Source organism: Lygodium microphyllum, chromosome 16, assembly GCF_053477565.2.
Source record: "Lygodium microphyllum isolate KBCC chromosome 16, Lygodium_microphyllum_v1.1.10, whole genome shotgun sequence".
NCBI classification, from domain to species: domain Eukaryota; kingdom Viridiplantae; phylum Streptophyta; class Polypodiopsida; order Schizaeales; family Lygodiaceae; genus Lygodium; species Lygodium microphyllum.
Genome location: NC_141150.1, coordinates 106,108,859 through 106,123,736, shown reverse-complemented (window position 1 = coordinate 106,123,736; position 14,878 = coordinate 106,108,859). Strand labels below are relative to the sequence as shown.

At 41.4% G+C, this 14,878-nt stretch overlaps 1 protein-coding gene across 4 annotated transcripts in view; it reads right to left on the bottom strand.

Moving 5' to 3' along the window:
• Nucleotides 1-14,878, bottom strand: part of LOC148023202 (uncharacterized) — a 110,496-nt gene that overhangs the window by 57,662 nt on the left and 37,956 nt on the right. For all 4 annotated transcript variants that reach the window (XM_087696190.1, XM_087696192.1, XM_087696191.1 and 1 more), the window contains 4 exons: nucleotides 10,812-10,884; nucleotides 7,723-7,767; nucleotides 6,804-6,872; nucleotides 6,682-6,714 (listed from right to left, as the gene is read on the bottom strand). In XM_087696190.1, coding sequence (XP_087552316.1) covers nucleotides 6,682-6,714; nucleotides 6,804-6,872; nucleotides 7,723-7,767; nucleotides 10,812-10,884 — 220 coding nt within the window. The remainder of the gene's footprint in view (nucleotides 1-6,681; nucleotides 6,715-6,803; nucleotides 6,873-7,722; nucleotides 7,768-10,811; nucleotides 10,885-14,878) is intronic.

The following is a 14,878-nucleotide window of genomic DNA, read 5'->3' as shown; positions in this document are numbered from 1 at the left end:
TTGGCGCCCTCCAGATCTTCAAAAGCAGGAGAATTCGCTGCAAGGAGAAGTGTTGGCTACCTCCAAGTTGTTGGATTGGCCTGATAAAGATTTGCAGCAAGATAGGTTTAATCAAATGGCTCGTTTGGGATTGCAGACAATCCATGATGGTGTCATTCCTAGGCAGCCCCATCTTTATTCTTTGTGACATATTTGTCAGCACTTTCGGATGCCTCGAGGCTATCATGGCATTTGTTCATCCATACAGGACAAGCTTCTGAGGTTCTCTCCTTTGCCTGCTTTACAACGATCGTCTCCCTGGCGAGATTGGATGTTTATGCTTATTCCTAATGATTTCAAGAAAAGATCAACTAATCAAATCTATCATCAGATGATCGAGGCCAAGAGATGGGTCACTAGAAAGGCTAATATATTATGGCATATTCGGGATAACAAAAAGAAGTGCCAAGAAAGATTCCTCCTGTCAAAACATGACATACCAGTGAGACAATAGGGGTTTGCGGGGAGGAACATGGAGTGAGCTCAGCAAACATGGAGAAGAGAAGAGGAGAGAAGAAACTCTGATGAATGGAATGATGAAGTTTTGAATCATGGAGTGAATGTGATACAAGGGAACAAGGGTGCCGTAGCACAAGGAAGATGATGAAGACAGCCACGGACCACAAACCACAATGTCCTCCTGAAGGGGTGTGAGGGTAGTGGAGAGGCAGGAGAGAAGAGGTGACAGACAGAATGAATCAGCCGTAAAGAATGAGTGAGAGAGTGGCCTATAAATAGGCATGTTCAATCTAGGGTGGCGCCCCTTTTTGGGGCTGCAAATCCTAAATGCAAAATGCAGAAACGCAAAAACGCAAAATGCGAGTGAAGGGTGAGGGTTTCTCAACACCCCCTCTCAGGCCCAAAAGGGGGAAGAAGAGAGAGTGAGGTGAAGATGGAATGCTACATGCTGTGAAGAATGCTCATGCAACAAGTGCCACTTGGGCAGTGTCCCTCATGGGGAAATTTTTCACTTGTCCAAGTGCCCTAGTACAAAGATGATGAAAACATGCAATGAACAGGAGGAATGTCGGACTTTGTGTGGTGTCCAGAAGCATAAGGATATGCCCGTACTCGATCTCGAGAGTTGGCTCCATGCTGACCAAGTGACCAAGGCAAGAAGAGAAGAGGAGAAAGAAGATATAGAGGATCCCTAAGATCCAAGATTTCCACATGAAAGGTAACCTGTAGTAAAGAACAGTAGACAGAGTGAACTGGAGAACCCAAAACTCAACCTCATGAGAGAAGCCACTAGCTCCGCCGCATCCATGCAAGAAGGAATATGAAGGCCTTGTCACCAAGTCGCGCCTGAACCTGGTAGATCCTCGAGATCCTGGGAATCAATAAGTGAGATGACCACTAGAAGGAAGCCACCCCATCTAAGGGTAGAAGAAGAAGAAGGTAAAAGGCCTCCTCCAAGGTGTGCAAGGGATTGAGCAGTGGATGGGGACCCCCTTTGAAACTAGAAGAACAGGAGCCCCCTCTGAAGTCGCAGTAGATGTAGATGCCCCCGCAAAAGGCAAAGAAAGATCATTCCCCTCTAAATCCCCCTGTGAGGTAGATAGGGAATCCAAAAACTCATGGATCATGGACTCTGAAATGTCAGAGGATGAAGGAAGTGCCACCGGTCGTGCCAAAGAAGGTATTTGGGATGGTGAAGAACGCCCAGAGTTGGCCTCTCGAACCTGGTTAGGCGAGGGTGAAGGGTGGGGCTCAAACTGAGCAATGAGTGGGCAACAGTCGCTGCTTCTCAATGGAGCGGACCGGGAAGTCGAAGAAGAGGAAGGAATCGAGCAGCCACTGTCTCTCGAAGGGCAAAGAAAGATGTAGATGCCCCCTCGAAGGACAAAGAAAGATCATTTCCCTCTGAATCCCCCTGTGAGGTAGATAGGGAATCCAAAAACTCATGGATCATGGACTCTAAAATGTCTGAGGATGAAGGAAGTGTCGTCGGTCGTGCCGAAGAAGGTATTTGGGGTGGTGAAGAACGCCCAGAATTGGCCTCTCGAACCTGAGTAGGTGAGGGTGAAGGGTGGGGCTCAGACTAAGCAATGAGTGAGCAATAGTCGCTGCTTAGATATTGACAAGGAGACGATATCAAACAATCACTGTCTCTCAATGGAGCGGACTACAGAACCGTAGACCATGCTAGCTACTGTACCCGAAAATAGGTGGGAGAAGACTATTGTTGGCATTGCGACGATCTCCAAGAGGTCGTAGAGACAATAGATCCTCCATGTGCCCGAAAGGACTTAGTGCGCATCCGATGCGTCTTATTGCCTTAAGCATAGTACTCTGATAGCCGATGCAAAACGATCCCTGTGGCCAAGAAAGGAGAGGTGGCACAAGGAGTCCCTGGTGGAAGACGCATATACTCCGGGGGAGTGGGGAGCAAAGGTCGAAGTCAGCAAGCATCGGTGGTGTGTCCAGTGATGCCATAGTAGGAGCACCCGATAGTATGGTCATCTATTGGTAAAGAAGCCATGGGTACCAGTGTACCTTACTGAAGAAGAAGGAGGTTAGCCACGAACCATAAACTGCAATGTCCACCTCAAGTGCTAGGAGGGCAGTGAAAGGGCTGGAAGTGAGCTACTAGTGGGAGGAGGATGCGACTAGCAGTAAGAGGTTGCAACCAGTAGAAAAACACAAGTGAGAAGAGAGAAAAGACTAGAAACGCAGGAAAAGCCAATAGTATGAGTCATCATGCTAAAATCAGCTCCGAACAATGTGTGATAGTTTGGAAACAGGCGCCAGAATGTTGTAGACAGCAATGGCCAGCTTGGACCGCAATGTCCTCCATATCGGAGGTGTGGGCAGCAAGTTGAAATACCTAAAATCTGCAAAAACAAGATTATTTTCTAAATGGAGAGTGATCAGCAACAATCGTTCTACTGTAAATAGCTGCAAACTATGGGTGGAAGCCTGGAAACAGACGCTAGACTGTAGATGACAGCAAGTAACAGCTGAGACTGCGATGTCCTCCAAAAAGAGGTGTGGGCAGCAAGCTGAAAACACCTGAAACCTGCAAAAACGAGATTTTGATGCAGCAGAAGAAGAAGAGAAGTGGATGTCGCCACCGATCTTTGTCGTCACTCTAGTGGAGGATCTTTGCTTCTATTTGAGCAGATCCAACTCCGATACCATGTCAAAAGATGACGTACCAGTGAGACAATAGGGTTTGCGGGGAGAAACACAAAGTGAACTCGGCAAACATGGAGAAGAGAAGAGAAGAGAGAAGAGAGAAGAGACGAAACTCTAATGAATGGAATGATGAAGTTCTGAATCATGGAGTGAATGTGATAGTGGGGAACAAGAGTGCCATAGCACAAGAAAGATGATGAAGACAGCCATGAACCACGAACCAAAATGTCCTCCTGAAAGGGTGTGAGGGCAGTGGAGAGGCTGGAGAGAAGAGGTGACAAACGGAATGAATTAGCCCTAAAGAATGAGTGAGACAGTGGCCTATAAATAGGCACACTTAGTCTAGGGTGGCGCCCCTTTTTGGGGCTGCAAACCCTAAACGCAAAAATGCAAAAATGCAAAAACGCAAAAACGCAAACTACGGATGAAGAGATAGACCCATAAGAGACATCCAGAGGAGATTTGCTATAACACTAAACCACGAACACGGGCCACATGACCATGGATGCTTGAAGCCGAATAAAAAATAAAGGCATTCCAAGTATGCCAAATATGCCTCAAAGTTGTTCATCTAAGGAAATGGAAGAGGCAGGAATGATCTGATTGCAAAGCAGAATATTAAGTCATCCTTCCCATAATCCATGAACGAGCTGATATCCACTGCTTAGTTGCCGAGGACCACACACGGGAAACAAAATTCTAAATCTGTTGAGCAACATGGCAAGAGACAAAGAGATGAAGTAATGTTTCATCACACGTAGTGCAAAATACAGAGCGACCACGAGAGATCTTGTGAGCACGCAATACGTCTTCGGTTTGGAAGACCCCCAATAAGTAACCTCTACATGAACACTTTACTCTGATAAGGAACCTTAGACTTCCAGAGTTGGAGGTGTTGAGAAACCCTAGCATAAAGAGATTGAAACAGTAAGATAGAGTCCCCCGCAAGCGGTGTAGTATCCTCTATATCTGTAGATGATGCCTCCTACAAGAGCGTAGACTAGTTGGGTGTGTGCAACGGGCTCTACTAAAGTATATAGATAACCCTTTGACTCTTATTTAATGCTAAGTGGTGTAAAATGTATTCATTCCTAAACGCACACTTTTACACACAATAATGTGTGTTCACAAACAAGGATAAATAAGTCTACACATATGAGAATAAATCAATCTAACAAGGTGTATATATATAAGAAATTCAATGCATATCTAGTTGAACGTGGGATAAAATACCAATGTATAGAGCCATATATATCACAATAAAATGGTGTAGCTCTAAGAGGAAAACTAAATCACTCATGGAGATGGCAGGATGCATGATCAAGAGTTAAGCTTTGCCACATAGTTTCTGGCTTGAAGCTATTTTATGTGCAGTCTATATACTTAACACGTATCTAACTAAGGCTTTGCAATCTTTCACTCCGTTTAAGGCTTAGCATGGCAGAAAGCCATCTATGGCTCACTTGCGTACTTTTGGTTGCTTGGCTTATGCTTTGCTACCAGTGCAACAATGCAAGAAGTTGAATGACAAGGGGTAGTAATGAAAGAAAAGGTTGTAAATCATATCATCCACAAAGTAAGCATTTCTTAATCAACCCTGATGTTGTCTTTGTGGAAGATGTTCTTTAGCTTGTACTTTCATGTACGAAAGAGACAATTGTACACTCACAAGATATCTATAACACTTTGTTGCCTCTTTTTAGTGGTGTGCAATCATATGCAATACCAAATGAGGCAATTTTTGAGCCCATGCAGGTTTCTCATAATGACATAAATCAGCTTGTTTCTAATGCAAATGTGAATGATGCACTTCTTGATGAGAGAGTAGAGATTAAGCAATCTAGGACTATCCCAAAGTGGCTGGTGCAAACATTGCAACACAATAACCTAGATGCACTGTTGGCTAGTCATACTTGCTCATGCTCTCATAGTGCCCTTCATGTATCAAATTGTTATGCATTGCTTGTTTCTAGTCTAGGTGATGTGGATGAGCCTGTGTCTTTTAAAGAGGCACAAAGTTCAAAAAATTGAATGGCTGCTATGCAATCTAAGCACGATGCTATTGTCAAAAATGATGCTTACATGAGGGTGATATACCTCCGATCATTGTGGTTTATATCAGTTACATGCTGCTCACTCGTCCTAATAAGACACATATTACTGATTTCAAGGCTGAGTTGAATTCAGCTTTTGACATGTCATATTTGGGCCTATTGCAACATTATTTGGGCATTCAAATCAAGGCGTGAGATAGAGGTATTGCTTTCTATCAAACAATTAATGTCAAGACATTATTGCAAAGATTGTCTTGAAGACTACAAACCTATTGCAACTCCTATGGAGACAAGTTTGAAGCTGAGCCTCCATGATGCTGGAGATTGCTTTAATGTCTTTTTCTATCAACAAGCTATTGGATGTTTGATTTATGTGTGCATTACGAGGCCTAACATTCAGTTTGCAATCTCACACATGAGTAGATTTATGCATAGCCCTGACACTAAGCATTGACATGCACTGAATCGGGTCTTTCAATACTTGACTGGTACTTAGCACCTTGGGTTATTTTATCCCAAGGGAGGATCATTACTACCAAATTTACATGCTTTTTCAAATTCTGATTGAGACAGTTGTTATGATACTCATGTATCCACGAGTGGTTTTTGCTTCATACTTGGCAACTCATGCATATCATGGTTGAGCAAGAAGGAGCCCATTGTGACCACTTCTAGTTATGAAGCCAAGTACACAATAGATATCACAACTATGGTTGAGTGTATTTGGTTCAAACACCTTTTGGCTGATTTGTGTGTTGGACAATCATTTGCCACCACTATCTACAATTAGAGTGCATTGACAATTGCACGGAATCCAATGTCCCATGCACATACTAAGCACATTGAGATGCACTATCATTATGTCATGAAGAGACTCTCTAGAAGTTCAAAGCTTTTCACAAAGCTTTGGGCTTACTCCCCTTTGTGGATTGGTCCAATCCATTGCGCACCGAGGTATTTTTTTCCCTCTTTAGGAGGTCGTTTTCACCGGGCCTTTTATATATGTCTATTCACTTTAGGGCATACTTAGTCTTGTAAATTTTCTCCTTATATCTCTCTCTATACACTTTGAGTTGTGTTGCTTCTTCTCCTAGTTGTGTACTTGCATTCCTACAACCCTAAATCCAATAGTATAACTAATGCAATATGCTACATAAATTAAATCTTGGCTGGCTAACAGCATTCTAAAGGCAAAAACCAAGGAAAAAAGGCAAAGAAAGACGTTTGGCATGACCTAATCTTTCTTCACTATACCTTATAGTTGTCTACAAAGGCAACAATTACTGCCCTAGTGATTTTTGTTCAAACATTGTGTATCTACCTAGTAATATACATCATAAGCACTTGTATATGTAATTGCATTAAAAAAGAAAACATAGGAAAATAAGAAGAAGAGCTAGATTATGATTATATTTCAATCGATCTATTGAGACTAGATCAAAGTAACCACCTGTGTGGAGCCCATGTTCAAGCGCTCAAATACCTAAACAATGAAAATGATTCTCATTTAGTATACTTACTAAACCAAGCATATAGAAGAAATCTCAAAAGTAGGATACAACTTTCTATCACCTCAAAAACAACTTCATCGTCTGAGTTTCTTGAGATAGTATGAACGTTTAGAGCAAAATCTCGCATAATCTGCACAAAAAGAAAAATATATATCAAATAAGTACATTGTCGTTTCAATCTATCAAACCAATCATTTCATATCACACATGGTGATATTGTGTGCATGTGCTCGTCTATGCATGCATGTGTGGGTGTGCAATGTTTACAAGTCAATTAAACATTTGATATCATTGGGCTAAAGAAAATTAAATGCTTGATCCTTAGAACTAAGATCAATGAAAGTTCAAAGATTTTGATATCATTGGGCTAAAGAAAATTAAATGCTTGATCCTTAGAACTAAGATCAATGAAAGTTCAAAGATTTCAAGTTCAAAGGGCTTAGCATTTTAAATTATAGATGGGCAGTGGGCAGTTTGTAGGCATGGCCAAGTGAATTTTTGAATTTTCACCATTAGAATTTGCTAGAAATTCATATTCAGAGGCCAGAATTTGCATTAGCAAGTGTGCCATTGGGTAGATGGAGAAAGAATATGCCATGCAAGCCTGGGTTGTAGTCTTTCTGTGGTACAATAGTGAATATGTGCCTTCGCACACTGCAGTGCATGCACTTTCTGAGGTACAATAGTGCATATGTGCCTTTGCACACTGCAGTGCATCTAGGTACATCTGTATGTGTAGCCTGAATAGGTGTACAGATGCATAACTGCACCTAAGTAGATAAGACACACAAGTTTACAAGCACAATGAGTATATAGGTATACATGTATACACACAGGGACAGACACATATATAAACACAAAGCTATTTATATTATGTGTATGTGAATAATTTTCTGCAAGTGCATATATGTGGAGTACATTGTTTTGACACCATTGCTCTCAAAGAGAAATGTAGGTCTGGGTTATGATAGTATGCATACCTCTTGTAAAGAATCTTCAAGATCTGAATATTTTTTACCATTCAACTGGAAACAAAAGACGTTGTTAGCATGAAATTGGAATCCAATTTCTGTACTATTATAATTCTAGCAGTCGTGTGTAACCACAAGTGATGACCCATAATAAAAACAGAAAAGCCGTTACACATAGCCTTAAGGAACTATTAACTTCTGTAGACACAGGCAACGCACTTACTTCTGCTAGGCCTCCAGTCAAATACCGGATACATAAAGCTTCCACACAAAACATTTCAAGTATTGAGTCACGCTTTCATGATAAGTAAACATATACCATTTTCCAGATCTTTATGTAGCTTATCATTTATGCCAGCAGGTGCTTAATCTCTCCCAAGGCATCATTACGCACAATCTTCAAGATGCCAACCCACTACATTACAAAGTAGAAACTTGCTAATCCCTTGAAATTAACATATCATCAAAGCAGGTGCAACATACAGAAATTAAGTGGCTTGTGTTCAACGCATATGACCACAACCAATTGCGATATTTCAGTCTGGTAAGAGTGTGAATGGTGCAGAACATAGGTCAGCTACGGGTTTTTAGACAATAGAGACCTAAATGACTTTATCGACAAAGACAAGTTGAAAATCAGCAAACTAACTCACTCACCACCTTCCAAATATCCGATCTCAAACTCTAACATGTTGCACAGTACTTCATGGACTGATAAAGATTGTGCTTCATGTAGGGCCAAAGGCTTGCAGTACAAGGTTTCCCAATATTTGCCCTCGCCTCCAAAATAGCCAGTATATCATAAACATCCTCAAGCATTCTTAAACCCCTTGTACTGGCAATAACCAGTTGGTCACAATATCACAGCCAATTTGGTGTCAACTCTTCTTTAGATCCTCCTGGCACTTCTATCAGCAACTGGATGACTGTTGTGCAACTCCTTGATAAGCACAGAACAGTCCATCTTCTCTAAATTACCACCAACACAGAAAATGGACATTCCTCAGGGCATCTCCAACGATGATTATATTTCAAGAAGTTTTAATCAAAATGGACCTCTGAAGAAAACTGCCACCTTCAATGTGACACCTTTCTAGGGTTTATTTTCTTCCGCATCCCCCCCCCCCCCCCGGCAAAAAAGAACACATCTTGATGGGATTATGTCTGGGGGTAGTCAAACTTGATGACAAGTAGGCAGGACAAAATCTTGCCCAATCAAGTAGCCACCACCACTGGTCCAACATGGGCACAATGAGCTGTACAGCATCAAAGCTTAGACATTTTGGCATTTCCCTCTCATAAGCAACCAATGAACCGCTCACTGCAACATTGCTCCAATACATGTATCATGAATGACCGTATCATGGATGACCGTACAGTGCTCTCATTGAGGTTTCAAGTAGGTTAAAAGATAAAGCCACCTTGAGGTTTCAAAAAACCTCAAATTGTGTCTTTCATCTTACCATTGTTATAAACTTGGTCATTCTAACAGTGAGGGGCACAGATCAACCTAAGTTGGCAGTGCCAAGTCAAAAACAGTGAGCCACAGACAAAAGGTTTATATCAGAACATTGGTAACATGAACTAGAGCCTAGCTTTTGGATACTAAGAATTCTGAGCCAATTCAAAATTCTGACTCTTCTAGTATTTATAAACTCACCAACGCAAAACTCAAAAGCAGTAAGATAAGGATGGGCAATCCATTAAGAGTTGCTACTTATTGATGACACACTTTACAGTGTTTATGATCAATTTCAGTTGAAGGCATTCTTGCCCACATCCAAGGATAAATACATCAGCATTTGTCTGCAATCACTCCACAAGTAGGACTGGCTGCAAGACTTCCCATGCTTCGCCCAAATGATTCATGCTAATGCCATGTTCTTCCATTGTTGCTCCATGTCAAAGGTAATATTTCACAAAAAACAAGAAATCAAAAATGCCCACTTTTTTATTTGAAATTTCTTGATAGAGTTGTTTCTCCCCACCTGCCAAGACATCTCAACCTTGTATGATCAGTAAAACCATGTGGAACCCACTCCCAGGCTTGAAAGAATGGACACCCCATGTCTTATGGACTTCATTTTGAAGAGAAGACAACATAAAGTTTGAGCCTCCCATACAAAAAAAATCGAAAATGACTCCTTTCTCATGAGATCAAAGTTATCCATATAAAAATGTTCCAAGTGACTCCTTTCTTCTTGGGTTCTATTTACGTATAGATAGTATGCTTAAACATAGAAGAAGTTTAATTATTAGCCTTTTGTCAGTTAGTCATGACCCATGCACATCTCATTGGCTGAATAGAAGGGATAAGAAATGTCGATAAACTCATGCGAATAAGAAAGGTTTAAGATGCTCTGATCGCTTCTATCTGCACAAAAAAGGGCCATATAGCTATTTAAATCTGCTGCATCTCCAATTCCCTGCCCTTCTGACATGTTTCTTTGTCCTCTACGTGAAAGCTCAAAAACATAGGTGAATGTAGTTGAGCATCTTCTTTCTATGGGAACCACCTTAGCTTTGAGGAGTCAGCTTCATCATCAATAAGGAGGGTTCAAAGGCATTCCTAACTCCATCGGTACATTTTTCTGGCTCAAACCTCAACGGCATTCCTACTCCATAGGTACATCAAAAACGTGCAGCTAGGATGGGCAGAGTCTCATCATAATGAGAAATGTCAAAAATCCTGAAAATAAGAAAAGGCTCTACATGCTCTACTAAGTTTTATCATTCCAGAATCCACGCAATGATTATAGTTCTTGTTTGTGGAGTGGTTTGCACAACTCAGGTTCTTACGTGTCATAATTGAGAAGACTTCACTCTGCGCTATCACTGTTGTTGATGAGTCTGTCTGAGAAAAGTCAAACATTTGTAATCTTTGCTACATCTGATTTTCTTGATCTAAGAGCACTGAGTTAGACACTTTACTTGACTTAATTTTAATTATCTAGGATGTCAAAATGTGAACCCATGCAAAAACTTCAATAGCCAGTGACATATGTCCAGAAGTTAACAAGCAGCAAAGAAATTCAACTCCATTAAGGCTCGTATTGAAAAGAGGGACATCATTTGTTAAAGTATAGAGAGAAACATACCTTGCAAAGAACATCAAGGCCACAGAGTGCAAAATCTGAGCCATCTGGGAAGATTTCCTCCTCCATGAAACACCTGAAAAACCAGAATAAACAATTTGCATAATCAATTTGCCGTTCATTCTACAGATACATAAAGAACAATCAACAAAAATCATCACCTGAAGAGGTAGCCTCTGTTAGGTTAACACTTAAGATTGAACATACTGCTTGTATGTTTCAGTCTTGTGTGCTCAGTTTATAATAGTTGAATCATGTGTAGGGTTGGTTGGAGCCAAGGTGGATGAAGCTCCATGGTGTTTTTGTTTTTTACACGTACAACAAAGAGGATAAGTGGATGTGATAGTTTAATTATGAAAGTCCAATACTTAGGGCTTCATTATATAGGTTCAGGGTTTCCACCAAACCTTTGACCCTTATTTAATGTTGGGACATGTAAAAGGTGTTCACACCTACGATGTGTTTACACATGGGGATAAAACTAACAAACCCTCCTTCAGGTCATGGGTGACTAAACCCATGACCAAAAACAAAGAAAAAAGGAAAATGGGAAGGTCTTACCTCAAAGAGGCGATGCCTAATCCCATACAATTATTCTAGAAAGGAGATACATAAATGAGAAAGATGCAACATGAGGATGATCACCGGCAAGCTCAGAGATCCAGAGTAAGGCATGGTTCATAGGACGTGTGCATAGCTCAAAGGCTGATCAAAAGCCAGTATGACTCAAAGGCGCACTACAAGAGGGGTGCAAACATGATTCCCAAAGATCCAAGAGATGCTTTATTGCATAGAATCCTTCGTTCCTAGCAAGAACCGAATGGACTGAGTGATCTCCCACACACTAGACTTTGATGAATCATGCATAAAATGGTTACAAACCCCCCCCCCTCTGGCCCCCGCAACATAACTCTTACTAAAATCATAAAAAGGAAAAAACAAATCTTTTCAAATAATAGAAATTCAGGCAAAATATTCCACACACGATCGAGATGTGTAGGAAAGGTCTTATCACATGTAGTGGCATGTCAATGTCTAATTCCAAACACTTTGCTTATTTATTTATTTATTTATGTTGTTTTAAACTAAAAAGCAAATGATTGAACATATACATTATAAAAGCCTTATTGAAAGTAGTAGATGAACTTGTCGAAGTCACTATCAAATAAGGAACGAACAATGAACAATGGCATTATGTGTGTGTTGCTTGTCCTACTCTCCTTCTTCTTGTAGCATTGGTCAACAATGTGACTAATACATTTGCAATATTGGCATTTAGGGGTTTCTTCGTGTACAAGGCTACAGGTCCTATGTCTGCATCTTTGCTCCACCATTCATCATGCAAAAGGATGGTGATCATCTCCTCATACTTCATCTCCCAAGCCACCTTAAGGGCTATCACAATTTCACTAAATTTTGCCTCTCCCAACAAGTTGTTGAGAAGGATAGCCTTCTTATCGTCTTCATCAAGTTGACTATTAGGGGTTTCTTCGTGTACAAGGCTATAGGTCCTATGTCTGCATCTTTGCTCCACCATTCATCATCCAAAAGGATGGTGATCATCTCCTCATACTTCATCTCTCGAGCCACCTTAAGGGCTATCGCAATGTCATTAAATTTTGCTTCTCTCAACAAGTTGTTGAGAAGGATGGCCTTCTTTTCATCATCATTGAGTTGACTATTAAACGTGGTTAATTGTTGAAAAAGGAGATTCTTGGTGTACAAAGCTACAAGTCCTATGTTTGCAACTTTGCTCCACCATTCATCATCATCCAAAGAATGATGATCATCTCCTCATACATATCTGCCTCCTTAAGGGCTATCACAATTTCACTAAATTTTGCTTCTCTTAGCAAGTTGTTGAGAAGGACAGCCTTCTTATCATCCTTACCTAGATGACTATTCAAGGTGACTAATTGTTGGAAAAGGAGAATTAGATGATCAAGATGTTACCTAAGAGTCTCTTTTTTTCCCAAACATAAAAATTAATGCGTATTTAAAGTGTAAGTTTGATGATGTAGCTTACCATGACAAGGGTCGAACAACCTGATGGCTATGTGTAGTGTCGAGCAAGAGGTCAAGCATGGGTGATGCACCGCACACGTCAACCGGCTACAGGCAACTGTCAATTGGTGCAATTAACGTGGGTAGGAAGTCAAGACAAGAGACCGGAACGAGTTAAAGGCGGATTTGGTGACAATTGGCAAATAGCACGTTAAACACATAATGGAGCAAAGCACATACTACAAGCCAACATTAAAGACGAACAAGTTGTGTGTGGTAGGTGTAAATGGTAGAGTGTAGGGCCAGTCATAGGTGTGAAGGCAACTACAAGTAGAGTGCTCGTTCTTCTCCTTCTCCTCCTCCTCCTTATCCTCCTCCTTACCAGGCTGAAGCCGCAACATGGCCTTCTTCTGCTGGAACAGCAACTAGGCGACTATTAGAATCGATCTGCTCTGCTACCATTGTAGGGTTGATGCTAAGGTGGATGAAGCTCCATGGATTTTGAGGGATAAAAGGAGGCCAAAAATACATACTCACAAGGATTGCACGAGTTCAAAGCAGTAAAGAAAGCACACAGAGAAAAGATCAATAGTAACTAGAGTATAGTGATGAGAACACGACAAACAGATGCACATGAACTCTCTCTAAAGCTGAGCAGTGGATCACAAAGGGAAAATACAGACCAAGCACAACCAGAACCAGCCTAAAATACTGTCGCGCCAACCCTGCACAGAAGCAAAAGAGCAAAACACAGAGGCAGATCAGTAAAAGCAGTCAGTCAGTGCATTAAATGCAGCTGATCTGCATAAAAACAGGTCACCTTAGCCTGCCCTCCCCAAAACGCATAAGAGTAAGGGTCAAAAACAGGTCCCCGACCAAGCACAACCAGAACCAGCCTAAAATACTGTCACCCCAACCCTGCATAGATGCAAAAGAGCAAAACGCAGAGGCAGATCAGTAAAAGCAGTCAGTCAGTGCATTAAGTGCAGCTGATCTGCATAAAAACAGGTCGCCTCAGCCTGTCATCCCCAAAACGCATAAGAGTAAGGGTCAAACGCAGAGGCAGATCAGTAAAAGCAGTCAGTAAGTGCATTAAATGCAGCTGATCTGCATAAAAAAAGGTCGCCTCAGCCTGTCCTCCCCAAAACGCATAAGAGTAAGGGTCAAAAACAGGTCCCCGACCAAGCACAACCAGAACCAGCCTAAAATACTGTTGCCACAACCCTGCACAGAAGCAAAAGAGCAAAACGCAGAGGCAGATTAGTAAAAGCAGTCAGTAAGTGCATTAAATGCAGCTGATCTGCATAAAAACAGGTCGCCTCAGCCTGTCATCCCCAAAACGCATAAGAGTAAGGGTCAAAAACAGGTCCCCACCCTTAAGACAACCCAAAAAACTGTAAGTATAGAAGGTGGACAGCAAAACGCTGATGGAAACAGGTCCCCAGCCCTGAAACAACCCAAAAAATTGTAAACGCAGAAGGCAGACAGTAAAACGCTGATGGAAAGAGGTCCAAAATTAGTAGAAAATGGTCACCCATGCTGTAAATCAGTCGCACAGTCAAGAACATGTCCCAACAGCAGATCAAAAGTCAAAACATAGACCTGAACCAGCATAAAACAGCAGCAAGAACCGTGATCTTAAAATCTGATACCATGTCAGAAGTGGATGCACTGATGGAAGCACGCTGCTGCTATAATAGACTGCTGAACACAAAAGACAAAGGAAAAGAGAAACACTGCAAAAGAAAAGAACAATGCAAAAAGGAACTCAGAAGCAAAGGGATGCTCGGGAAATGGAATCCATATTCCAAGATATGAAACAGTACAGATCCAACGTGAGTCAATGGCCATCAAGGCACCAGCACCGACTCCCTCTCTCCACCAGAACCTGAACAGCCCCAATGTATAGACATGAAATAGGCCTCAAATAAATGCTGGTCGGCCAATATTAATGCTGGCTGACTCACATCATAAAAGCCAAAACTGGCATAAAATGACCACAACAAAAATGCCTAAAATAAGAACAATGTGCCCAACCCTAAATGGCATGCACAGACTCACAAATG